The sequence below is a fragment of the Protomyctophum parallelum genome, assembly GCF_964188405.1.
Source record: "Protomyctophum parallelum genome assembly, chromosome: 1".
Classification (NCBI taxonomy): domain Eukaryota; kingdom Metazoa; phylum Chordata; class Actinopteri; order Myctophiformes; family Myctophidae; genus Protomyctophum; species Protomyctophum parallelum.
Window position 1 is genome coordinate 74,089,265 of NC_139697.1, and position 27,772 is coordinate 74,117,036.

The following is a 27,772-nucleotide window of genomic DNA, read 5'->3' on the forward strand; positions in this document are numbered from 1 at the left end:
ATCTATAAATGCACCATGTCTCTGTACGTACTTGTGTACGGCTGTAATCCACGTAACTAAGAACCATTCGCCCCACTGACTTCAAATTCGACACACGTGTTTCACACCCCCACAGGGAGTGGAACGCATGTGTCAAGTCGGTCGGACCCACGGTTGTCCAGAACCACCACAAAAGGCCTCTGCCCGGGCTCTGGGCTGGACAGGGCCCCTGCCCAGGCTCCATATATGGAGCTGGCCTGTTCCGACATCACAACACTCGATATTTGGGCATGCCTGACACAGAACTCCAATTATATAGGAATAAAGGGACACAGAGAGACAGATGCAGAAAGCTCCATATATGGGCAAAAAAGGGACACAGACAGATGGGTAAAACAGGTACTCTGACACGGGTACAACGGGTATTGCATAACCAGGTGGGGCATGGATCTCCAACTTCCATCGTTACCGACTGTGCTCTACAGTACGGTCTAGTAGAAGCTAATTTGGTCAAATACGCTATTACCCACGAGAAGTGTGCATCAGAAATACATTTTTGATCTTTATTGTTGTATACTGTATATGGATTTTCCTTTTTTGTATTGAAACAAATATTTTTGTTGAATTGTTTATATATGAATGTACAGCATATGAATACCGAGGATAGCAGAGGAACCTTGGGGGAAGCTGGATAGTAGATGAAGCAAATTGGCCCATTTACATGGATTTGAAAAACCATGTGTTGACTGTGCCTGTTCTTTTTTAAAGAAAGGAATGAAAGTTTAGAGCATAGAGTTAAAGCAGCCCAGGGGCCAAATACGGCCCTTTGGCTGACTCCGACTGTCCCGTGAAAGGTTACTTGGAAATTTGAAAATAAAACGTTCTAATCTGACTTTATGCATGGACTAAAACTGCATTGCTTTTATTTTGAATCCTGTTTATTCATGTACACACAATCGGTTTCCTGCAATTCCTGCCTGAATTGCGAGTGATTGACAACCTATTACCTTCCTTGTCAACAAAGAATGTCCGCTTATGCCAAAATTATTTACTGAAGTCAGCGGGAATAAAAAAACATATACTCAATTTACTGCTTTTTATATAGAAATAAAATGTATATTATGTAGAATTGAGTTCAGACTTTTGGCCCGGCCCTCCACAATATGTTGTTTCTCATTTTGCCAACCCCGGAGTTAAAGAGAAATGGTCAGGGAGATAACAGAACTTAAGGATAATGATCATCTGCATCATACAGATATGTGGGTTTATCCCGGCTGTAGTTTGATAGGCCTACAACATAATTGCAACTCAATGTTGGTGTGTTAAATTAAATCACATCTAGCACATCTGCAGCAGTGGAGGTAGTCATCCTAGACCTAGAGGAACCGTCAGGTATAGGACACCTGTCACCTGGGTGACAGTCAATAAGCAGATGGAGCACTGGATTTAACACTGTGCTTGGAATGTTTAACTTTATTTTCATTTGAACATCATTGAATCATTGCTGAAACTCAACCAGGAGAGATAAAACGTATGGATTGTAGCGTTTTTTGCGTTAGCTTTTCAAATATAGCAGATATACAAGTTCACAGCATACAATTTCGTGCCGTGCTGTCAGCTTGTACGTCTGCTTAATTTTAAGCTTTTAGAATAGGCCTCAGGTCTTGATGGGTTAAAACTATCGCAATTTTACCAAGACAATAACAAGGGTGTATAAACATCACATTCACAGCTCCGTGCTGTAAAGAAAAGGCTGCACACTTGTAGCCACGATGGAGGATTTATTTAAATGGCCAGGAGCCAGCATTAAAGATGTGCTCCGTGCCTCAATACTCTCAAACAACATAACATACATCACACATTTATTGTAACTTCTAGTGAGGGTGCAGCATCCCCTTAACATGCACAACTTCAGTATGTTTATACTGCTCTAATGATGCGTATTTGACTGATGTACATCATGTCAAAATAAACTTGGAGCCTGTGCATATACTTAATTTCATCAAATGAACACCACAGATAATGTATAATTTTGGCACTTTTTGATGTACTGACCTTTGGTGGGCTTCTTCCTGGGATGCATCCAGTGTCCACACTATAGGTTCAGCATTTAACTATTTGCCTTATGAGCCAACCGATGTGGTTAAATAAACCTCACTAGACTAGACTACACATGACAGATGTGAAACCTTCAGCCCAACCACAACCATGTGCTTGCAAACACCTGCCTTTCTGCAAACACCATCTCTGCAGGTCTCTGTGCCAAGTCAATGAATAATGTTCTGTCAACTATTGTTAACTCATTATTGTTAAACATCTGTATTAGTCGACACATTTAGAGAGAATGTCGAAGATTTTTTATTTTGATCAACATTTGCCTGTTATCTGTGGTACCATGGTACCACATCAAAACAGCATGGAATTGCGGACTAAATCGTATTCAACGATAATAAGATATTCTATGTTTTATTTGGGTCTGAAAGGCTAAATGTCATCAAATTGTGGTCCGTGGCTCAACTGCCGAATAAACAATGGACCTTGAAAAGGGTTGAAAACCCCTGATCTAGAGCACTGTTCAGCCTATGAGATTCAGAATAGGCAGGTGGTTTTCTAACATGCCCCAGACAAGCGAGCAGTCCTTATCGTCTGACCCTGGACTATAATGGCATCCACGTCTCTGTCTGCGTCTCTGTCTGCGTGTGTGTGTGTGTGTGTGTGTGTGTGTGTGTGTACGGTTGTAATGCAGGTAACTAGACTCTAGTTACTAGAGAACCATTTGCCCCACCGACTTCAAATTCGACACACACGTTCCACACCCGCTCAAGGAGTGCAGTGCCCGGTATCGAGTCGGTCGGACCCACAGTTCTCCAGATCGCATCTTTCTCAAGTAGGCACGTACAGGTCTAGTAATAATAAAAAATAATAAACATAATTACATAAATATGAATCAAGATGAATGTTATAGAGGCTAAGTAAGGATTTAATCGGATAAACGAAAGAACTGGGGAATGTTGACAAGAGCAGTATGAATATCCATAGTATTTCTGCTTTTCTATCCACCTGCATTTGGTGTCAATACACTGGTGCCTTTTCAAGTGAGCGGAGTTATTGATTTATAGTGGATAGATTTTTCTTCAGTGTGGATACGCTGATGTATTTTCATGTGACCGGACTGACTGAAACTCTTTTTACACACTTTACAGTGGAAAGGTTTTTCACCAGTGTGGATACGCTGATGTATTTTCATGTGACCGGACTGACTGAAACTCTTTTTACACACTTTACAGTGGAAAGGTTTTTCTCCAGTGTGGATACGCTGGCGTATCTTCAGGTTACCTGACTGACTGAAACCCTTGCCAGTGTTTACAGTGGAAAGGTTTTTCTCCAGTGTGGACACGCTGACGTATCTCTCGTCACAAGGTTTACAGTGGAAACCTGTCCCAGGTTGTAGAGCTTGAGATTTGCCGACAGGCTGATGATGTTGTCTGTCCATTACTCAGCATTTGGCAGTAGAGGCCATAAAGACTGGGATATCTCTCCTGGGGGGGGGGGGGGGCAGGAGAGAGAGAGAGAGAGAGAGCTTAGAAGGTTAGAACTGGTGAGTACTTGAAAGCTTCCATCATCAAATTAACACTAGCTTCCTTGTTATTATTTCTAATTAAATAGTTTTTTCATCTCCCTCTTTTATTACCCAATTCGTCGTTCTGCCATTTCCCGGTGTTCCCTTCGCCACACATGTAGTTCCTGTCCCTGAGTTTAACACTGACTGACCTCAACTGGTCTCCTCCCAATCATCACCTTCTTCAGTGATGATTCTAGATTTAGAAAACATTTTGATGCTCTTGCTACTGAAACTACCAATTATTTATATGGAGAAATCCCGTCATTTAACAAGCATCTCAATGGGCGTGAAGTAACTTGGTAATTATGATACTGTAACACTTGGTGTTACAAAATGGTCTCCCATAGTGAATTAGACAATGCTCACTTTCATGTGACCAACACATTTGATAAATATTTCATAATCATTAATGCAAAATAATTTATGATGAATAAATCAGCAATGTCTAAAGAAAATGCTCCATTTACAGTGGACTAATTTGGAATTCCATAATAGCATGTTGTTATGTAGACTAGAATTGCATTGCATGTAGTCATAGCACTTCATAGTACATATGTATAGCATAGTATAGTATATAGTTTCATTATATAGATATTCCAGTTACGTTCTTAGCTTACGCATGTTTCATGATAATGCGTCTGCTAAATGGCTAAATTGTAAATTGTAACTGCAGTGTGTACTGCAACCTACTTTAGTTATTCATTCATTTCAAAGTGCGACTATAATATAGTGAAATCACATCACATTCACACCTGTAATTCGGTAGATTCTGTGAAATTGGGAGTGAAGTTGCATCATTCTTGCATTTTAAATTAGCTGAGTTTGCTTTCACACTGCTTTGTAATCGCAGTAAGGAACTTGGTCAATGTGTTCAATTCATAAACTACACAGTGAAATCTATGGCGTTAAACGTATACCTCGAGTAATAGTTAGGACGTAAAATGAGAGTAACGTGGACGCGTCGGGGACTAGTAGATGATTGTGTGTGTGCAATAGCAGATCGCTACAACTTTACCAACTTTTATGAAGTAGCCTAGCGGCTAGCCTACATACAGTACATACATAAATAATAAATAAACAATTAAACATGGTAGGTTAAAATAGCAGTAGCCTACTGTCTACGCAAACAAACCTACGACTTTTATCTGACTCCAGATCAGCAGAGCCGTCAAGTTCCCAGTTCAGGTCTGTAGGCTACTGCGAGTGCTGCAAACTCTTTACTGTGACATTGTGCAAATGTGCGACTGAGCCCAATTGCCTCCATTCTCTTGCTAAATATCCTGTACACTGCAGTGTTTTTTCAGCATTTGATAAATGTCTGACCTTGTCTAAATCGTCTGGCCATATTGCGATAAGGGCTTCTAATCTCTTCATTAGTCCACGGGACATCTTTACGCTGCGTAATAATGCCTTCTCCTTCCTCCTCAATGCCAAATACCAACTCAGATAAAAGAATAAAACAAAATACTTTTAGTCGCTGTCGCTGCGTTCAGCGTCTAGAAGTGCCTGGTGAATGGCCATTTGAAGTTTGGCCTTCTTCCTGGCATTTAATTTGTCCATGCGATGGCCCACAAAATGCATAAAGTAATGCGTGTCCATTTCCAGGCGGCCCTCCTCCCTCAGCTCCTGCAGGCTATGCAGAACACTCTGCTCAAAGGCATCCGGTGGCTCGTGGCCTGTCCCTGCACCCAGCTGCCCAGACGCAGAGGCTGTCTGCTGCTGACTGGGTCCTATTCAACAAAGGGTCAACCATTTATTACATTGCGCTGAAATGGATTTTGTATTGTATCACGTCAAACACACTATGTTAAAATCATATATTACATTGGGTTTGAGTTGTCTGTCTTGGCTTCGTACGTCTTGGCTTCGTACGTTAATATGCATATCTTAATCTAACCCCTTTCAACAGCAAAGTGGTCCTGCCTGGAGCCTTGCGAAAGCTGAGTTTCGTCTAATAAGAAAGGTTCAACATTTTATTGTGCACAGCTTTATGGCTTGATTTGTAATTGTTAATTTGTAAATAGTCTTGAGTAATATGCATAATTCTCTTACTACTGTCATCAAAGTAGATGTCGTAGCTGGGATGCGGAAGCTGCACACTTCTTTCTATGAAGTAAGTTTCAAACATATATTGTGTACTACTGTATGGTTTGGAATTTGGATTGGTGTTGACGGTTATAATTAACATGCATATATTACCTCTTTCAGTAGGAAACACATGGCCGGACACCTGATATGGCTGTAGACATGCGCCTTAAGAAATGGGAAAGAAAGGGGTGGTTAAGATTCAAAAGAAAAGCATGGTGTAGCCATCAAATACAACACATTTTCTGAAATGTAAACACATAAGGTCAAATCAGGGCTATTAAAAGTATACAGGTGCTTAACTAAACTCCGAATCATGCTATAGAATGATCTCCAGACTTTACAAAGGTCTTCAGGAAATGAAAGAACACATTGCATGTTAACGAAAGGTGTGGGACAAATTGGATAAACATCGATGGGAGACTAGTTTTGTCTGACTGTTGCACTCAAGTCAACAGCGAGTGCAGTCTGCGCAGAAGCAGATCTGAACGAACTTACAAAGACGGTGCTTAGAAGCTTTCTCTACTCCGCTGTGTGTGTGTCTGTGTATGACGATCAATATGATTCCACAGAGTGGTCTATTCAAGAAAGACGTTTAAAGACAAGGGCTGGGTTCTCCTCATCATGCCGTCTCTTTCTCTCTCTCTGTGTGTGTGTGTGTGTGTGTGTGTGTGTGTGTGTGTGTGTGTGTGTGTGTGTGTGTAGAGAAAACATGAAACTTACTGAGGTGTTGGTGCTCTTCAGGTTCCTCCTGTTTAATAGAAATGGCCATGGATGAGTCTGGGGAGTTCATTGTCACCTGCAGTCTGGACTCCACACACTGGTCTGAAATGAATATGAATAAGGACTTAAATAACTGGAGACATCAGGCATCAAGAATTATGACTGGAGGCCCAAGCCTCGTCAGTGTGTCGCAGGTTCGACTCGATCTACCCGATCACGACCACCTGTGCTGCGTGTCACTCTCCATCTCTCTCCCCCATTTCCTGTCAGCTTACACTATTAACACCCCGAACGCCCAGGGTTATTTAATCCATTAAATCATAGCGCCCGCCGCCCTGCGATTTATAGTAGCGGAGAACTTTTACCGACGGACCGGATGTTATCCCGGATGTGGCTGTTAGCAGCTAGATGTAGCCAAAACACTCTAGAGGCGATCGACAACAACAGGAGGTATGATTACATCTACCGCGACTAGCAACGGGACAGCGGTGGGCCATCCAATATATGATCTTTGCTTAGAATTAGACGTTAAGATTTAGATCAAGAGTTAACATTTTAAGATTTTCGGTCTCGTCGGCTAAACAGGGGGGGGAACATTTTCGATGACGTCCTGCTGTTGCGCAACACTCGATGTTGCACTAAAGTCAACAGCGAGTGCAGTCTGCACACAAGCAGATCTGAACGAACTTACAAAGACATCCTGTTGTTCAGCACGCTGACTTTTGGGATTTGCTGGCAGAGGAAAAGGCCATATATATATATATATATATATTCAATTTGTATCTACAGTATATCTTATTCCACACTGATGGAGCACAATAATTTCACTGCCAACTAGATAAAGTGCCCCTTGGGGCACAGGTCTCCACCAGGGCAGGTCAGGTTGTGGCCTTCTGGTGGTGCTATAATAGGCCAATGTGAAAAGGGTTCTTCTTACGCCTTGGATGGCAATTGGATGCGTTCATAATTTGAGGCATTTTGTTCCAAAAATGTGTTTTGCAAAAATCCTCCTGTTGGTGGCGCTATAAAAGGCCAATGTGAAAAGGGTGGGATATATTCCTCAGCCTAGTAGGAAATTCCATGAAAGATTTCACGTAAATTGCACGCTGCGTTTACGATTTATTTTGTTCAAAACGGGCCAACGTGCAAACTTTGAAAGCCAATGTTAGGATGCCAATTAGGATGGAATATGAAATATCGGACAGACTATAGAGATAGTGTGTAACGATTTGCAGGATTTTTGGACAGAATCTGGAGTAATATATATATTTTTTTAAGTCAGTCTCCTGGTGGCCATTCTGGAAAATTTGGCATTGACCGGGTTAACGGTGACGGAGATTAGCTGTACACAGACAGACGGACACACACGGACGGACAGATGGATGGACACACACGGAGTGCAAAACATACTCTCTCCCCATGCCTTCGGCCTGGTGGAGACAATTATAGTGCAGCTAAGTAGCAACTGTATTGGCAATAAACACCTCGAAGCTAGAGAATGGTAATAAAGACAGTGAAACTGACTGAGGTCTGGCTGGTCTTCAGGGTCTTCCTCTTTCACTGAAATAAGTCTGGCTGGGTCTGTGGTCTGGGTAGAGTTCATCTGCAGTCTGGACTCCACAGAATCTGCAATGAAAAGACAAAATCCTAAAGTTCAGGATTAGTTACAAGAGAGACTTCCTCTTGCAGTTATCTTCACAATAAGGAAGGAGTAAATAATTATTTGCGTAATCACTTTACTTTTTCATAGAGCACTTTATAACATTTAAGGTCCCTTTTCTCTTTAATATATTTCTTAAAAATAACCATCATGTTTTGTACAAATTAAATACTAATATTTTATCCTCTTCTGAAGGCCTATTCATACTCTTAGGTGATATGGTGACCGCTGAAAACTACAACATGACCTTGCACCATGGTGATAAGCGACTCACTACTCACCCTGCTGGTCACCCAAACACATCTCTGTTTTACTAACCTTATCCCATAAAACTGGAGTATGAATAGGCCTTTAGGCTTTTGTGAACACCCCGGACAGTCTTTAGGTTGCTGGATTCAGAAGATATTTGATATTCCTATACAAACCCATTGGAACTTTAAACTCCATTTTAACCATAGATTCATCAAAAACACCCATCCTTGGTTCTGGTGATTCATACAGCCCTCCTAATACGTGAGGAGACGGGTCGTGTTTTGGCAATTAGTTATTTCATTTATTTATTATTTTTATTTCTAAGCGGTTCTGATGTTTTTGCTTTTATTTTGCATAGTACTGTATATTTGTACCGTATAATTCTAAATAGTATCCCAATGGCAAAAGGTACTGTAAAAATAACTTACCAAGCTCTTCAGTCACTTTCTTCCTCCCTCCACCTGACAAGCGAACCCGTTTGCCATGTATGGCCGACAGCGAGCCCAGTTCACCTTTCTTTTGTTTCCATTCACGGACCTGCTTTGGGTCCACGTTGAAGTGTCTGGCAGCTGCTTCTCCAGAGTTCTGCTCTGCGTATTTCACAACGGCTAGCTTGAACTTCAAGTCAAACGTTCTCCTCGGCTTTCCTTGAACTGTGCTTATTCGACAAACTGTTAATAAAAATTCCAATCAATATCAATCACCACTGAACCAAGGATGGGTGTTTATGATTAATCTATCATGATTAAAATACAGTTTGAAGTTGCAATGGGTTTGTATAAGGGGGCATGTCTGATAATCATGAATATCAAAATACTGAACTGAGCAACTTAAAAACTGTCTGTCTTTAACACGTTCAGGTTCACTACCATAATATTGAAAATACCCTTTTCTTTCAGGTCAACACTCCAAATTACATTCTTATTGTGTATGTAAACAAAACTAAAACTAAAAAACATACCTTCGCCAACAATTTATTCTGGTACAAAACACTCCAACACCTCTAAAGTGAGCAAGGATTCTAGACTCTCTTGAGTCTTGACTAATACTTAGCCCCTCTCGGAACCCCCTGGGTCAGCCCAATCCGAACCGAACCGGGCTGACCCGTAGGGTCCCTGTGCGTTACTTTTTTTCGTATGGGAATGTCGGAACGCGGACATAAATATGCTCGTTAACATCGTATCTGCGGCGTTTGACGGCCTTTTTTTGTTTGAGTTATTCTGAATTCGTGAACTATAAGTACCTATACATACAGCTGTGAATATCTCATGTGGCGCGGAAGCCGTTAAGTATTTTTAATATACGTTTGACCGATTTGGAAGCTTGGATTCTTCTTGTATATTTACCGTTCATTGTACCGCCTCCCGATGTGCGGTTGGCTTGTGCCAGCTACGTCCCTGCCTCTGATCTGCTCTGTCATAGCTATAGCGCCACTAGCTAGCCAGATAGGCGGTACAATGAGGTGTCAATAAACAAGGAAGGAAAAGAAGAATCAAAGCGACCAAATCGGTCAAACAAAGATTAAAAATACTTAACGGCTTCCGCGCCACAGGAGATATTCGCAGTGGTATGTATAGGTACTTATAGTTCACAGATTCAGAAGCCCTCAAAGGAAAGAAAGTCGTCAAAGAGCGCAGACAGGCGTTATCCACAGTGTTTATGTTTTATTTATGTCCACGTACCAGGTGGCAGGGTAGAGCTGGAACAGGACCCCATGGTCTGGGTCTAAAAAATGTCAGAAACTTCAGTACCATTGGGTTCTGCTTGTAGGGCTAACTAATACTTAGCATTAGCCCAGTAAGCCCACAAAACAAACAGTCTTTGAATTTGTGTGTAAATTCTTCCCGCTCCTGTTCACACACCATACATAGGGTTCACACCATAGAGTCTATGGTGTGAACCTTTACAGTCTATGGCATAGACTGTAAAGGTTCACACCTAAGGTTCACACCATAGACTGTAAAAAATAAATAAAATAAAAACGGTCGGCTCTTTAGTGGTGGTGGATGTGTTTCAACCCGGACGAGAGAGAGGGACGGACACAGTCAAGTCCGACTCTCTCTCTCGACCGGGTTGAAACACACACACACAAACACAATTCTGAACTGAATTCTAGATCATAATTGTATGATTCTGAACTCTCACAGCAGCCCCATTAATGCTCGTTTAGATTTAAATATATAAACGGGACACGTTGTTACTAATAATAATAATAGGCTAATGATGTACCACTTATTTCACTGTTATCTCTCCTATGGTAACATCAATACAGCATGGAACACAATATTCCAAGTCTTGGCTCTGAGAGGCTAATGGTGTTCCGTGTGGCTCAAATGCTGAACGAATAATGGATCTTTGATATGAAAAGGTTTTTGCTGTTTTGACTTAGTTACCTGGGTTGTTCCGTTTCTGTGCCACGGTGGTGCGTCGTCTCAGTGACGGGCCATTGCGCCGCAGAAACTTCTGCAGCCAACCCTTACTGGCCGCAAACGCTTTGCCTCCATCACTCACTGTTAAGTAGATTTCCTTCGCTTTGTTTTGTATGGTTTTCCTCGACACTCGGTCGTGTTCGTCGCGCTGCATTGAACGTATCCAATCTGAAAGTTGTGTCTCCATCTCGTCGCTAGCTCTCTTTCTCCCTCCTCCAGGTAGACGTAATCTTTTATTGTCAGGCTCTGCCATCAGCTCGTCCTTTTGTTTTTTCCAATATCTGACTTGTCTAGAATCGATATCAAAGTGCTTCGCGGCTTTCTCTCCCGAATGCTCCGCTGCATAGCATAAAACATCCTCTTTGAACTTAACATCAAACTTGCGTCTCTGAGTCTGTTTAGTAACCATGCTTGTTGTTGTGTTGTGTAGCTCTGTGTGTTCACTGTTCCATATGCGTTCCGAAATCCGAATCCATAATTCCATTTACGTGTTCCCTGTTCCGGAAGCAGTGTTGCCAGATTGTGTGAGAGAAATAAGCAACGAGGTCTACGAAAACGAATCTGAGAACCCTTTGGCAAAAAAGGAGAAACAGCACTCCTTTCCTTTGAAATACGTTAACTAGTAACTACTATGTGACCTTTCAGACCTGTAGAGAAGAGAAGTGCAACACTGAACAGTTTATTCAATTTAAGATTATTTAAACAAATATTGTTATCATAAATTTAATAAATTGTTATAGGCCAAATATTGAAAATAGCAGATCTACAAGCTCACATCGCATCACAGTGCGATGTGCCAGACTAAAAAAAGGATAAAAGGATCGGTTTCGCTACTCGCTACCAATACAAAAACAGTTTAGTTATGAAGAAAGTCTACTTTCCACGGTGGACGCACTCTGAGCAGAATCTTTTATTATTTTTTCACTGGAAGAAAAATACTTTGTTACTCCACTTTGGAGTAACCCTTTGAGAGCGTTTTTGAAGGAGTCAAGGGATACACATAATCACATGTCTTATGACTGTTGGTAGGGTGTTCCACATTTTGGTGGCATACGAGCTAAATTAATTGAGTCCCTTGTTTTTGCCGAATCTGGGTTGCACATGGTTTGTTGAACTCCCTCTGGTTTTGTGGGTGTGGACTTTGTCTTTGTTGACATTTAGGAAGTATTTAGACAGATACATGGTAAATGGTGCATTTATAGATTGTGCATTACATTCACATTCATACACAGATGGCGGCGGAAACCATGCAAGACACCAACCAGCACACCAGGAGCAAATAGGGGTTCAGAGTCTTGCTCAAGGACACTTCGACACTAACTCTGGGGGAGCCCGGGTTCAAACTGGCAACCTTGCGGTTACCATCCAGCCACTCTACCCCTGAGCCACCGCCGCTCACAACTAAGATACATGGGTATAGTTATGCCGTAGCGAATCTTGTGGACCAGACCCATTGTGAGATGCTGTACTCTGTCGTCAACCCTAAGCCATTCCAGCCTGTCAAAATGGGCAGGGGTGAGGTGGTTTCGGGGAGTAAGGCCAAGTAGTAGCCTGCCCAATTTATTTTGGGAAGTCTGGAGCCTGGTCTGGCCACCTTATCACCTAAAGCTGGAGTATGAATAGGCCTTTAAACACATTATTGGGGATATCGCCATTGTCTCAATGAATACACAGCTAGGCTATATGCAGTATACCTTTATTGAGTCATACAGGTGTCATAACAGCAACAACACTAAGCATGAAATACAGGAAACACAGTAAGAGTAGGTATAACCACGATAAAAATGGTAAGAGTTGTAGGCACAACCAAGTTGTGCCTAAGAGTATAATTATCATTACAGAAAAGCAAAAGCACAGTCTAGCTAGCTCAGCCATCTGCACTTGGACTAACTTCAGCTAGTTAACATGACATTGTCATATACTCATATTGCATCTTCTAATGTAATTTACCTACAGTATGTGCTACAGACTACAAAACACTATGGGCCCTATTTTCATCAGTGCTAAACCCTTATCCCTGAACCTCTTTTGCCTTTTTAACTATTTTGAAAAACATTTTTGAATAGTTCAAATAGCCGATCTAAAAGCTCAACAAAGTTGAACAATTTTAATATATTTTTTCAAAATAGTAAAAAAAACACAGGCAAAGAAGATAATGGATAAGGGGGTAAGGAACTGACGAAAATAGGGCCCTATGGTTAATCTTTGAAAAGATCAAATTGGCATCCCAACCTGAAAATGTAGCGATTTTCAGTTTAATAGAGAGCTGGAAAGACCATAGTGTTGATAGTGTTACTGATCACTATCAATCACAATCAGAATAGAGCTCCGGGGTGGTGGTGGTGTGTGTGTGGGGGGGGGGTTATCAAGCTGCATGTGCTACCATTAAAATGGCTGGGAAGGGGGCCATTAACATTTAAGTGGATGAGACCACCTCTGTGCAAATCAAGTTTGCACAGAGGTGCAAAAGGGGTGGGCCTATATGGCTACACAGGACTCTTGACCCTGATTGTGACATTCAGTAGGTGGTTTGAAGAAGACACCACTTTTGGTGTAGTTTCGCATAGCCTGCCTCTTCACAGCTTCGCCCAGGCGCCTACTCTCTGCCTGTGGGCGGAGCTGTGAAAGGTCTGGCTGTTTGAGACTACTTTCGGTGTAACGCCTTACAATGGCCAGTCACAGCTTTGGTAGAATAAACATTTTCTCATTCTTTCTCCCATTGGGGCGTCAACCCATTGCACATAATGGATGAGCTGTCATTGTCTTCTTTAACCACTTGAACCCGACCAGGGTCCCCCGGGGGTCTGTCTTAAGAAAAAATAGCCGATTTGCAAGCTCACATCACAGCATGACACGCTGTTGAGCATGTAGATTTGCTATTTTTGCAGAATGAAAAAAGGGGGAATACTAATAGTTTACTATAAATAATGCCTTGACCACTGGCTCAAAAATGCTAATAATTTACAATAATACAAAGAAAGAAAAAAAAAACTGTTTTTCAAAGCATTAATCTGAATAAACTCTAGGGACCAGATTCATGTTTCTCTCAGATTAGCAAGGGCGGCACAGATGGTTAAGATCTTGGCCAACCTCTTTGCCATGGATTTGGGGAGAGTTTCGGATAAGATATTGAAATATTTCAGCCTGCCGATTGCCTGTTCGACATGAACGTGCAGATTCACAACTCGTCTGGTGTTTTTATCAGCCAAATGATGACCACCCTTGTGTGGGAATGCAGGGATCAACCTGACCCTCCTCTGATCCAGCAGATCTCGTATAGCGAACCCCTGGTCAGCCAGCACCTCATCTCCAGGCCTCAGATACTCCAGGAACCCGCTGGACTTGGCGATGTCCTTGTCACTCGCTCTCCCATCATAATCGCCCGATATGAACATGATCAGTCCACTGGGAGCCACAGCGACAAGATATTTAGCCGTGTTGTTGGTGCCTTTGCAGTTGCTGAATGTGGCATCCCTGGAGTCCAGTTTTTTGTCCCTCCGAATAAGACTTTCAGCACAATCAATGACGCAGGTCGTCTGAGGGCAGGTCTTTTTAAATGACAACGGCATGGTCATTTGGATGGTTTCTTTGGGGAGCCAGGAGATCAAAGATTTAAATTGTTCACCCATGACATCTATCCAGTGAGCGATCACCTTGCTGGCCATGCTCTTGGACACATCAAAGTGCTGAGCGATCTCTCCTAAGACAAGGTTCAGTTTCAGCTTCATCAAGGTCATCAAGATTTGATCAGCGACGGGAAGGGTAAACGACGGCTTGGTGAACGGCATCAACACCGACACAATGACGTGGAAATGCTCCAGACGTGTTCCTGCGAGCAAAAGAGAGGCGCCGTCGTCAAGGAGCATGCTGCTGGCCACAGTCGCATCGACACAGTCTACCATGGTCACCTGTGTGTCCTGATGCGCTGGGACACTGGAGCCTGGTAGAGTTGATTCACTGCAACACGCTTCAGTAGTATCTAACAGGAGGAGGGAAAGCAAGGCATTAAATAAGAATATATTCATATTCAGAGACAAATGTATTGTCACATCACAGGTTTTTTGTGCACACTATTATTATGGATTGTGTCTCATTATAAAATGACAGATTTTTTGTGTGGTGTTATTAGTATTTTAGTATGCCATTATTAAAAATAAAATAAAAGGAGTAGTGGAACCAAATTTATTTTCAATTATGGATTTTAAGTATTGTTGACGAATCGACAATAAAGCTATCCATCTATTATTCGTTTTCCATGGATGAAACTAAATTATTTTCACAATAGCCAGCCAGACCGGAAGCCTGCAATTTCTACCAGCCCAGATCTATCATTGTTTAATACCAAATGTTTAATTTGGAAATCAAATAATTCATATAATAATAATAATTCAATGTGTAAATGCCAAAAACAAAACAGCCAAGTCAACGTTAAATAGCAGGACCCATCCAAATAACATACCTTGTTGAGGAGGTGCAGGGTCATTGTTCCAGACCGTCTCCAGTTTGGCTCTCTTAGGTGGTTGCTCATGTTGTCCCAAACACAACTCAGGGAAAGGCTTCGGTGTTGTTCTCACCAATTCGTCGACAAACAGCCAACACTTTGTTTTTGTCTCTTCTTCTTTGTCGTCAACGAAGTGATGAGAACAGACCACGTTATTCTGCGTCGGCTTTCTTCTCTTCTTCAAATTCAAAGCCTCCATCAGTGACTCCAAATCCTCCTCCTCGGCGTGTGTTGTGTGGAACGTGAACAACGGAGGACAGGGACACTGGCGCTTGGTGGCCGGCCGGTGGACCACGCACTCTGTCCCCAACCACTCGTCCATGCGTGTCCGTGTGTTGGTGCAGCCGTGCACCGCACAGCGAGTCCCCAAAGCCATGGATTATGATGATGGAAACTAATTATTAAATTTCGGTCTACCTGGGAACTTGTACTGTCTCCACCTCACGGTCACAAACGAATGTTACGGCGGCTGACGGCTGTAACTCCACAGTCCACACCGTGTGTGTGTGTGTGTGTGTGTGTGTGTGAGCAGCCAAGTTGTCACTCACTCAGTGTCTCTGGCTCCAGCCTTTAAGTATGCTCCAGCCCCAGAGCCCTGAATCGTTAGCCACGCCCACGTCCATTATGAAATATATGTTCTGGAAGTGAAACGAAATATTTAAACTAAAAAGTTCAGTGTCAGGCTATAGGCACCCGGGATGGGACAGCGCCGAGCCCGTGTTGTCAAAACAGATTATTTTTGTATATTAACTCTAACAAATGTACTGTCTGAAGACGGATAATGGATATTCTAACCTGTACCATATGGGCCTTATGACTTGGCAAGGTGTTCCTTTCATCTATATAGTCTATATTCTTCTTCAACTCTTCCTGTAGCTGCAGATGTTGAGAGCTTGTAGAAAAATAATCTTTTACATCAGTGAGCATACACGCTCACTGAAGCAAGAATGTCGTAGAACTGAGCGAGCTTGGAGAAAAAATAAACTCACCATCCACCTAGACTAGAGATTCTTAAAATGTCAACAGTCGCCTATAACAAAGCCTTGCGTCTAGCAAGGCAGGCATATTTCTCTGGCATTATTAACGAGAACAAGAAAAATGCCAGAGTCCTATTCTCTACCATTGAACGACTTTTAACCCCCCCACAGTCCTACAACTTAAGCAGTCATTCCCGGCCTCTAAAGCTAAGTGTAATGAGTTTGCATGCTTTTTTGATAACAACATTTTTAACATTAGAGCTGATATTATGATGCTAGCTGCTGCTAGCGCAAACCTTCAAACAGCAGCTAATGGTCCCAGGGTAGATCTCCCCAGGGGGAGCCTATTATCGTTCTGCGCAATTGATGAAGACGAACTCCGCAAAACTATATCACAGATGACATCATCCTCCTGTTCATTGGATACAATTCCCACCACCTTTCTCAAAGAGGTCTTAGACAGTGTGATTGGAGATATCCTAAAAATTGTAAACAGCTCTCTACAATCAGGCGTCTTAGTTCCCAGACTTGCTGTAGTTAGGCCCCTACTCAAGAAACATAATCTTGTCCTCTGTTTTGGGTAACTATCGACCCATTTAAAATCTACCCTTTCTGGGCAAGGTTTTAGAAAAATGCATCTCCCATCAATTGGATGTATTTCTACAGAACAATAATGTGCACAACAAATTCCAATCTGGCTTTGGAAAGGTCACAGCACAGAAACAGCACAAAGTAATGAATGATCTTAGGGTGTCTGCTGACAAGAAACATGTATCCGTTCTCTTACTTCTAGATTTATCGGCTGCATTTGACACGATTTATCATTCAATTTTAATACAGCGTCTGGAGCACTGGATAGGCCTGTCTGGTACGGCCCTGTCCTGGTTCTCCTACCTATCAAACAGAAGTTACTTTGTCAATCTAGCCGAGTTTGACTCAGACAAACACGACATCAGTTCTGGTATTCCACAGGGCTCGATTCTTGGTCCTCTGCTTTTCTCCTTGTACATACTGCCATTGGGCGAACTCATTACCAATCACGGAGTCAATTTTCATTTCTATGCTGATGATATCCAACTATATCTTTCTGTGGCCCCAGATGATCCCTGTGCCTTAGACCCACTGCTGACCTGTCTGTCTAGCATCAAATGCTGGATGAGTGAGAACTTTCTCAAGCTAAATGAGGATAAGACATAAGTTCTCATAATCAGTTCTAGCGAGCAGAAAGAATCAATATTAAGCAGGCTTGGCAACCTGACTGTAGAAAGTAACAGTACACAGCGCCGGCCTTATTGAAAATGTTGCCCCAGGCATAATATTTCCAGATGCCCCCCTCCCGTGACCAATGTAGAGTAATTTATATCACAAAGGCTATAATACATGACTGATTTATTATTGTTTCACACTGGACGATTAGCTCCCTCCTGTGGCCATAAAAATGACCACAGGAGCAGCCTGCTCAACTGTTTAGGAGCGCTCCGTGCCTGCTTGAAAAAAAAGCGAATGTTTCTGCGATTGGGCTGACGGCTCTGCTGCCCCTCACGCTCCTGTTGCCCCAGGCATTTGCCTGATCTGCCTGATCTGAAGGCCGGCCCTGACAGTACAGTAAAGAACCTGGGGGTTATTATTGATTCTGAATTGAATTTTAATTCACACATTAATCATGTTACCAAGATTGCCTTTTTTCACCTTAGAAATATTGCACGAATCAGAGCCTATTTGTCCTTGGACGATGCAAAAACGCTAATCCACGCCTTTGTTTTTTCTCGGCTTGACTACTGCAATGCGCTCTTTTCAGGACTGCCTAAGAAAACAACTGACAGACTTCAACTTGTCCAAAATGCAGCAGCTAGAGTTTTAACTAGAACTAAGAGAGAACATATTACTCCAGTTTTGGCATCACTGCACTGGCTTCCTGTTGTTTTTAGGATTGATTTTAAATTTATTTTACTTGTCTATAAAGCTCTCAATGGTCTCGCACCTTCCTACCTACATGACTGCCTGCCTAAATATGTCCCAAACCGGCCCCTAAGGTCTTCCACTGCTGGCCTGCTCGCTTTGCCTAAAAAAATGGCAACTAAAAAATACGGGGAAGCAGCTTTTTGCTTCTACGGGCCGTCGGCATGGAACAAGCTCCCACTGTACCTTCGTCAGGCAGCCTCTGTAGACATTTTTAAAGCTCAGCTCAAGACCCACCTCTACAACATTGCTTTTAAGTGATCTTTTATTTTTTGTTATTCACGTCCTCACTGTATTGTATTACTGCTTGTTTTTTAATGTCGTTGCCTTATTTTATCTGTTCTTATCTTTAACCACTGCCTTCTCCTGATTTGACACTGCGTTATTGTCCTATATTGTTTTAACTGCATGCCTGTTTTAATGCTTTAATGAAAGGTGCTATATAAATAAAGTTTATTATTATTATTATTATTATTATTATCTGTAATCATGTGACACTACAGTTAAAGGGACATTTCACTGCTGGAAGAAACTCTAGTCACTCAATGTTTATAGTATTTGTAGTAGATTAAAAAATTAGGGCTGTCAAAGTTAACGCACTGTTAACTAGTTAACTCACAATCCTTTTTTTTTTTTTTTTTTTAAGATATTTTTTTGTGGCTTACGCCTTTATTGGTTTTTTAAGGGATAGACAGTAGGCTGACAGGAAACGGGAGAGAGATGGGGGGATGACATGCGGTAAAGGCCGTGTCGGGTCCGGGAGTCGAACCCGCGGCACACCGCGACTGGATCACCAGTCCGGTGCCCAGACCGTTACGCTACGGCCTGGGCCACTCACAATCCTTTTAACGGCACTATTCTTTTTAACGCGCGATTAACGCACTGTGAAGTTTGACAGAATGGTTGAGAGATGCATGGCAATTTTACACTGAAGAGTTGAATAATTGTTAAACAGCTGCATTACTTAAGTTAATTTAAGTCTACACAATTAGAAAACTTAGAAAACATGTTATTTTGATCAACATGGCCTGTTATCTCTTGTAATGGTACCATTGGCCAACATCAATACAGTTCTTTAGTTTGGGTCTGGAAGGCTAAATGTCATCAAATGGTGGTCCATGGCTCAAATGCAGAATAAATAATGGACCTTGATATGAAAAATCTTGAAAACCACTGATTTAAGGTATATTTAGAACGGATAAAAAATATGCGATTAATCACAGTTAACTATGGACAATCATGCGATTAATCAGATTAAATATTTTAATCGATTGACAGCCCTATAAAAAATATATACATACATACATGGATGCACCTGGGACGTATCCTCAGTGATGTATCCCAAGGTCATCGGGGTTTCGGGTCTCCCAACATCATACCCCTCACTCAGGTGACCCAGCCGGGGTGATCAAGACCCGACTTACGTCCCAGTAGCTACCCTCGATCAGTCCCATTAGGGAAAAACCAGGGACACACAATCCGTTCCTCCTGACTAGGCTCTGTGGGTTGACTCCTGTCAAAAACACCTTGAAGACCTTAACAGGAGCCCTCGTACAAGGTTTCTTTGACTATGCATCCACCTCTTGGTACCACAGCACCTCAAAGGCAAACAACAAGGCTCCAGACCTCCCAAAACAAACTGGCTCCTACTTGGCCTCACCCCCCGAACCCACCTCACCCCTGCCCACTTTGACAGGCTGGGATGGCCGACGACAGAGTACAGCATCTTGCAATGGGTCTGGTCCACAAGATTCGATACACCACCAAGATACCCATGTACCTGTCTAAATACTTCCTTAATGTAAACGAAGTCCACACCCACAACACCAGAGGGAGTGCAACAAACCATGTACAACCCAGATTCGGCACAAACAAGGGACTAAATTCTTTTCGCTCCTATGCCACCAAAATGTGGAACGCCCTACCAACAGTCATTAAGACATGTGAATCCCTTGACTCCTTCAAAACCGCTCTCAAAGGGCACCTATGGATGGCTGCAATTCGAAACTGGCCTCTGTAAAATCTGAATCCCCACCACCCCACCCCCCCCCCCCCCATTTCCCCTCACTGTATAATGTATCTTTTCCCTTTTTTGCTTCCTATATGATGAATTCCTGTTCTGTTCTTTAGCTACATAGAAATGTCTATTTGTATGTCTCTAAATGTTTTTGTATGTCTAATGTTTTGATGAATTGAACAATGTGGACCCTGTTGTAAACAAGTGTAATGCTTAATCGGGTCGTCCACTCACAGTTAACAGTCTTTGTATTGAGTTTGTGCTTAAAATGTACTGTAAATTCTACGAACTGTTAATAAATATTTCAATCAATCAATCAAACCTACGTCTCACCAGGTCCACTCCTGCTCTCACCAGGTCAGGCCCTGTGCGTTGCACCAGACTCCCAGCACCAGGCACTTTATTCAGGAATGGTGGATTATCGAGCCGCAACGGTTCAGCAGGCTCCACCTTGCCCTTGGTGGTGCCGCAGGCTCCGCTTGAATGGCCCTCCTAAAGGCCTCACCGTGGGTTTGTTGGGCTTCTTCCTCACGGAAGACACAGGCTGGGGCGCCAACCCATACTGCTCCCGGGTGCCATCTACTTTCCGGCTGCCACCCGTCTCTCCGATGGTCACCAGACTATTCCTGGTTGTCACGTAGTCTATTCCTATGAGTCACTATAAATAGAATAACATATAATATAACAGTAGCACAATTTTAAATATGCACTCTGGCCAGAAAAATAATGTAGTCTGTTTGACTAGGGATTGACTGGATTGCTGGATGACCATAATGCTTTAGTGCACTCACACCACCTTGTGAAAGTTGTGGAAGGCTGTCTAAAGCTGAATTCCAATACCCAATGTAGACCAGAAAAGGAAGGGAGTCAGACCAGACACTTTGAAATATTAAAATATCTAAATACACATATTACCCACATAAATACCCCAGGAAAGTGTTTTTCTCCCAAACATCATTAAAGTGGCTCCAGAGTAAATTCTTCCACACATCCAAAATGTAGTAATGTTATGACTATGAGATCATATCTTATGTTTCACCTTCCTGATAATAGAAGGTAAATTACATTTATATAGCATAGCATAATAATAACATATTGCGTGTGTGTAGTGCTTTGCATAGCCTTTAATTTGCTATCACATCACAATCGTATCATACAGGTTGTTATATCATGAGTTGCCCATGTACATCTAAGTCTGTGTACTTGAACTTGATATGTCATGTAAGTGTACTTGATATGTATTGTGTACTGCCTCAGTCTGCCTGTACTGTAGCATACTTTATAGATAGGCTACGAGACATCTCAGCGCCAGCAAGGTCAACCTTGCTGCATTAGTCACGATACTTTGTCTCATATCTTATTGTCACGTCATTATGATCCAGCACTATATGTTTCCTATAATAATAAACTTTGTGAACCTTTAGCGTGATACTGTCTCGTGTCGCGTTGTTGTTCTCCCGGGCCCGTCGCCGCAGTCGCCGTACCAAAGGACCGGATTATCACACACCACCCAGTCTGCACACACTACCTGTCTGTCAGAACCAGACGAGGGTCCAGTTTAGAGAATACAACAAAGGTGATGGTATATGATAGTAATTGTAATAAGACTTAATAGTAATCATAGCCATTCCATTAAGTGTACTAATTACTGACATAATTAATAAAAAATGCATACAAAGTATGTTCCCCTCAGTTAACTGATATTTAATAAGTCACATTAATAGAATACAGCAGGGGTGCCCACACTTTTTTGACTCGAGAGCTACTTTCAAAATGACCAGTTAAACAAGATCTACTGACCAAAATAAAGGTCATCATTATCCCTTTGCTGGAAATATTTTAAAGTTTACATAAGACACACTTGGAACAGGAAATAGGGGGGAGAAATGGATTTGGTAGGTTTTCTTGCAACTTTGTAATGCTACTGATGTTTATGCACAACACTCTTGAAAACAAAGTATTGCATTGTGGGTTTGTGCTGACAGGCCCTTTTTGATGTAAATCAATCAATATTAATTCCAAGTGATAGATTATAATATTTTAGGGTCAAGTCATTTGGTATACCTGCACAGCCTTTGTGGCCTACTGGTAGATCACAATCTACCTTTTGGGCACCCCTGGAATACAGCAACATGACATTAAATCATATTATAAAAACTAAGATTCTAGAAAGAGTTCTACCTTATACAACTGATATGGTTTATTAATACATGGTCATTTATACAGCGTCAAGTGGAGTGGAGTTCAATGGATAGACAGCGACATCCTGGGAGCTTTGCAGCTGAACTTTCAAAGGTGACGTCATATTCTATTTCTATTATAAATGAATAACACCAAACTAGTTTAACATCTCAAGGTAAAAAATTAATAAATATCTTAGCCACTATATAATTGTACTGGTGGTGTTTTCACCAAAAACGCAATCTGGGAAAATAAATCAGAGATAGATGCCTTTTAAAAAATCCTTTAGCGTTGGAGTGGACGGTCTGGATTTTGTTTCACGTGATTTACGGGTGCATTCTTCTTAATCTTCTCTGGAAGTCATAGCATCATTCATAGGTTGGCAAAGAGTGCCCTCTAGCGTAATCACTGAAAACAGGAAATGACTAATTTTAGCAATGGCGGTTTTCTTTTATAGTGGAAGTATTTGTTCTCTAGTGTGGACATGCTGGTGTGACTTCAGGTGAGATGACTGACTAAAACTCTTAGCACAATGTTCACAGTGGAAAGGTTTTGCCCCAGTGTGGACACGTTGGTGTCTTTTCAGGTCAGATGACTGACAGAAACTCTTGTCACAATGTTCACAGAGGAAAGGTTTTTCTCCAGTGTGGACACGCTGGTGTCTTTTCAGGTCAGATGACTTACTGAAACTCTTGTCACAATGTTCACAGTGGAAATCTAGTTCCCCAGTGTGGATACGCTGGTGTCTTTGCTGGTCAGCTGACTGACTGAAACTCTTGTCACAAAATGCACAGTGAAAAGGTTTTTCTCCACTGTGGACACGATGGTGTTTCTTCAGGTCAGATGACTGAATGAAACTCTTGTCACAATATTTACAGTGGAATGGTTTTTCCCCAGTGTGGATAGCCTGGTGTTTGTTCAGTGGACCTGACTGACTGAAACTCTTGTCACAATATTTGCAGTGGAAAGGTTTTTCCCCAGTGTGGACATACTGGTGCCTCTTCAGCAGACCTGACTCACTAAAACTCTTGTCACAATGTTTACAATTAAAAGGTTTTTCGCCAGTGTGGATACGCTCGTGTGTCTTCAGATGACTTGACAAAATGTAACTCTTGTCACAGTATTTACAGTGGAAAGGTTTTTCTCCAGTGTGGATACGCTCGTGTGTCTTCAGGCGACTTGACAAAATGTAACTCTTGTCACACTGTTTACACTGGTAAGGTCTTTCTCCAGTGTGGATACGCTGATGTGTCTTCAGGTCCCCTGATTTTCTAAAACTCTTGTCACAATGTTTACAGATGTTGGTTTTCTTTCCTGGAAGAATCTGATGAGATGTCTTTACTTCTCTTAGTCCAATTGAAGTCTCTGTAAAGATAGTCTTTTTCAAGTGATGACTGGAAGATGTTGGTTGGTCTGTGTCTCCTTGTTTCTGGCTGGATACAGAGCTGATGATTTGCTGACAGGCTGCTGAGGCGATCTGTCCATTACTCAACATTTGGCAGTAGAGGTCATTGTGTCTCGTCCTGATGTGTTTATGGAAGAAGACCTGAGATGTGAAGGCGCATGGACACTCAGAACAGGAGAATAATTGAGTCTGTGAAGACTGGGATATCTCTCCTGGGGTGAGAGAGAGAGAGAGAGAGAGAAAGAGAGAGAGCAGGAGAGAGGAGAGAAATTGAGGGACAGGTTAAAATAATATACAGAATACAGATACACCTTGAAAAGATTCAATCATGAAACAGTCAGTTGTTTAGGAGCACTACGGCTTCCCTCTTATTATTTTTCATTCCCCAATTTAGTCGTGCCAACTCCCATAGTTCCACACACATGTAAGTCCTGTCCCTGAGTTTAACACTGACTGACCTTCACGGGTCTCCTCCCAATCATCACTGTCTTCAGTAAGTTCAGTTACTTCAGTGTCAGATTCAAGTTCAACTTCAACTTGAGACCAGCGTGAGTCTTCTTCATCAATTTCACTTTTCACTGCTAGTAATGTCGACATTGACCCATCAGGCTCCTCTGGTCTTTGAAGTAGCTCCTCCTGCTGCTCCTCTTTAATGTATGGAGGATCTGCTTCCTCCTGGAGCAGACTGGGGCTCCTCTCCTGTTCAGGAGAAACCTCCTCTTTACATACAACCATGTGCAGGATGTCTAGGAGCAGAAAAATAACATAAATCAACACTGGGTTCTATTTTTCCATTTTCCAGAGCTATCATTGTACAAAGCTATCACCTACGAAGACTGACCAAACAGTTAGTAAATAAGTGCAGGTGGTTACAGGTGGTTCTGGAAACTATAAATCAGGCTTCAAAGTTTTAGCAAGATTCTAGAAAAATACATTTAAAAAAGTAACCTGAATCCATATATTACTCAACGAATGAATTATGGAGATAGAACAAATTGAAATTTAATCATTAAAACATGTTGTTTATTATGCATAACTGACCAAATTCTAAATAAAACATTCTACTATTCTGTTAAATTGTCTTTGAATGTGTTTCTATTATTATTATGTTTTGTAGTACTACTGTTACTGTTTATTTTATTCCACTGTTTAAGCACATAACTTTGTTTTCCTCCTTTCTTTTACTTTCTTGTGTCTTGTTTTTTAGTTTGTATTTTTTCTTTGTTGATGTATTGAATGTAGGTGGCTTCTATTCTGTCTGTCTTTAAAAAAAAATCACACCCGTGTGAAGTAAGTGGTGCAACTCCGTGTGGTGGTCCCCGGAACATCCCAGACCCCCAGGAACGCGCCCAGGGTGCTGGCCCGGTTCCGGCGAGCCGCCCCACGTCCAAAATGGTTGAGAAATGACAGTTACCATGTGGGGGTCCCCCAGGGGGTCCCTGTGCTGTACTCTGATATTTTACATATTAACTGTATACAGTTAATATGTAGGCTGCACAACAGTGACACTTGGTTTTGAAAACCAACCAAATGCTATTTTCGTGCTCAGACCCAGCCAGTAAGCCAGCCACACACACACACAAAGCTACTTAATGAAGTGGTTGCACCACTTAAAAACAAAGGGACACTATGATCTAATGATTTAAGCACAAGTGTGTATCTTAGTTATAACCTGAAGTGCCCAAATAATAGGGATGCTCCGATTAAGTTTTTTGGGGCCGATCCCGATCACGGATCGTTTTTCTCATGATCGGCTGATACCGATCTTGTGCGTATTTCCAAAATTTGTCATTCCTGTGTGTGGGGACACTGGGGAGGAAGGGGAGAATGTTTAGGCCTGTCACAAAGATGCGAAATTATATTATACAATATCTGACTTTTATACCACTTATGGTATAAAATATCGGTTTCTCCAGATAGGATTAATTGCCGATGACCGATCGGAGTGAATATTGGCCGATATGGCCGATCACCGATCAGTGGCCGATTAAATAAACATTACCAAAAAAAGCACATAACTTCACTGCCAATAGTGCTAAGCAATTGTTGTATGTGACGATAAATACCTTGAGAGACACAGTGAAACTTACTGAGGTCTGGCTGGTCTTCAGGTTCCTCCTGATCCATTGAAACAGGTCTGACTGGGTCTGGAGAGTTCATCTGTACCTGCAGTCTGGACTCCACACAGTCTGGAATTAAACAATTAAAATCCCAGAGATGTTAATTTAGAAGGGATCTTATTTGAGTATCTTATCGGGTTCATCACTGGTCAAAGCACTTTACTTCAATTTGTTTTGCACAGTCTTGAATTTTATTTGGAAAAGGATCACTTCTCCCTAAAAGGGAAGTAGAATTAATTCTGCCATTAAAAAGAATAACTAGAAATGCACTCTGTCGAGGTGCCAACTTGCACCTTGTACACATGGCCTACTTGTGCGCAATCACAGCATGCAAGTACTGCTACTAACTAATGTCAATTACAACTGCTACCCGTTATTGACCTTATACCAACCTTGAAATGTACCTTAGTTATGTCACCATCAACAGCCAATAAGGGACCACCATTCTTAGTTTCCCACGACATACATACCGAGCCGATTAAAGCCAGTGCAAGTAATAATTACCAATGATTTGTGCAAATTATGGTTGAGAAAAAGGGGAGGAAATGTTCACTAATTCATTCACTTTTCAGGTTCATAACCATAATACTGAAATGATCCTCTTCAGGTCAACACTCGAAGTCTTGGTTCAGTGTGTGTGTGTGTGTGTGTGTGTGTGTGTGTGTGTGTGTGTGTGTGTGTGTGTGAGAGAGACGCCAGGGATTCGTACCTGTTGTCTGTACATATTTTTCTGCATACTGTTCTGCATACTACAATTTTCAATCAATCAACCAACCAACCAACCATTGATTGATGTCGTTCAAACCAGATTCGGCACAAACATGGGGTTAAATAGGTATATGGCAGCATTCTCTGTCAGTGCTCCCTCTGCTTGGAATCAATCAGAAATCCTTAAAACTCAGATTACTTCCAATTGTGGGTCAATTCAGGGCAATGCTTTCCAACATTTTTGTTCAAGATCATAACTGCTTAATTTAATAATTACATTTTTGGTTTAATATCGGTTTCAATTATTTGAATATTTGTGAAAATGAGGGCCACTCCCTCAATGTACTGCGAGACGGTTGGAATAAAGATGATGATGAAAGGATTTATTAACAGTTTGCAGAATTACAGTACATTTCAAGCACAACTCAATACACAAACGTAACTGTGAGTGGACGAGACCATAAAGCATTAGCCTACACTTGTTTACAAGTGGGTCCACATGGTGTGTGTGTTATCCTTGTTTAGCGTATTGTGAAACTATACATCTGTACCCTTTAAAAGTGTTAAAGGTATTCAAACTGTAAAAAAGAAAAGTACCGTACCTTCGTACAGGTCTACCTTCCACAACAAGTAAAACAGTCTTTGAACTGCATGTGTGTAAATTCCTCCGGTTTTCACAAGCCTCGCCTCTTTACAGTACACACTGTTGTGAAACGAAAGTCTCTCAGACACAGAGTACACATTTTTTACACAGCGAACTAATATAACAGTCACAGACTTAATCTGCATTTAACGTCCACTCTCTGGACTTTGTTTATTATTTGGCTCTCAACCCGGACGAGAGAAAGGGACGGACACCAGACACCATCCCTCTATCTCGTCCGGGTGAAACGAAAAAGTAGTAAACATATCCACCACGACTGGTCCCCCGGCTACAGATCTAATGATCTATACATCTATGCCTGTCTCTCTTCAATGTGAGCACCGGACGGTGGGGAGACAGATTCTGATGGGGGAGTGGAAAAATGAGGGAGTGAAAAATACACCGGTGTTTCGGTTTAACTTGTTTCTGTGTTGTCTGGTTCCCTCGGCTGGCTTTGCGCGTGCACGAGCCGTTTTTCACAGATGTTGTTTCAGGAAGGGGGCGGAGCTAT

At 41.9% G+C, this 27,772-nt stretch overlaps 2 protein-coding genes across 2 annotated transcripts; both read right to left on the bottom strand.

Moving 5' to 3' along the window:
- Nucleotides 1-2,708: 2,708 nt before the first annotated feature.
- Nucleotides 2,709-11,179, bottom strand: LOC310866428 (uncharacterized protein). Its single transcript, XM_083776041.1, has 9 exons — nt 10,715-11,179; nt 8,750-8,992; nt 7,934-8,035; nt 6,410-6,511; nt 5,801-5,854; nt 5,654-5,707; nt 5,499-5,552; nt 5,070-5,331; nt 2,709-3,518 (listed from the first exon to the last, which is right to left on the bottom strand). The coding sequence occupies exons 1-8, from the start codon at nt 11,157-11,159 to the stop codon at nt 5,072-5,074; spliced, it is 1,314 nt and encodes a 437-aa protein (XP_083632167.1). The 5' UTR covers nt 11,160-11,179; the 3' UTR covers nt 2,709-3,518; nt 5,070-5,071.
- Nucleotides 11,180-22,414: 11,235 nt separating this feature from the next.
- Nucleotides 22,415-25,975, bottom strand: LOC310855135 (uncharacterized protein). The gene is made up of 3 exons (XM_083760028.1): nt 25,881-25,975; nt 24,249-24,536; nt 22,415-24,002 (listed from the first exon to the last, which is right to left on the bottom strand). Exons 1-3 carry the CDS (start codon nt 25,948-25,950, stop codon nt 22,837-22,839), a joined length of 1,524 nt encoding a protein of 507 aa, XP_083616154.1. The 5' UTR covers nt 25,951-25,975; the 3' UTR covers nt 22,415-22,836.
- Nucleotides 25,976-27,772: the final 1,797 nt, after the last annotated feature.

Bases quoted from the DNA above. Each gene is read 5' to 3' on its own strand.
- LOC310855135 (XM_083760028.1), bottom strand. From the start codon at position 25,950: ATGAACTCTCCAGACCCAGTCAGACCTGTTTCAATGGATCAGGAGGAA. The intron at 24,537-25,880 runs GTAAGTTTCACT...TTCTGCTCCTAG, and splicing joins TGAAGACCAGCCAGACCTCA to ACATCCTGCACATGGTTGTA. The intron at 24,003-24,248 runs GTCAGTCAGTGT...CTCTCACCCCAG, and splicing joins TTGGGAGGAGACCCGTGAAG to GAGAGATATCCCAGTCTTCA.
- LOC310866428 (XM_083776041.1), bottom strand. From the start codon at position 11,159: ATGGTTACTAAACAGACTCAGAGACGCAAGTTTGATGTTAAGTTCAAA. The intron at 5,855-6,409 runs GTAAGTTTCATG...CCATTTCTTAAG, and splicing joins TGAAGAGCACCAACACCTCA to GCGCATGTCTACAGCCATAT. The intron at 5,553-5,653 runs GTAAGAGAATTA...CTTTCTTATTAG, and splicing joins CATCTACTTTGATGACAGTA to ACGAAACTCAGCTTTCGCAA.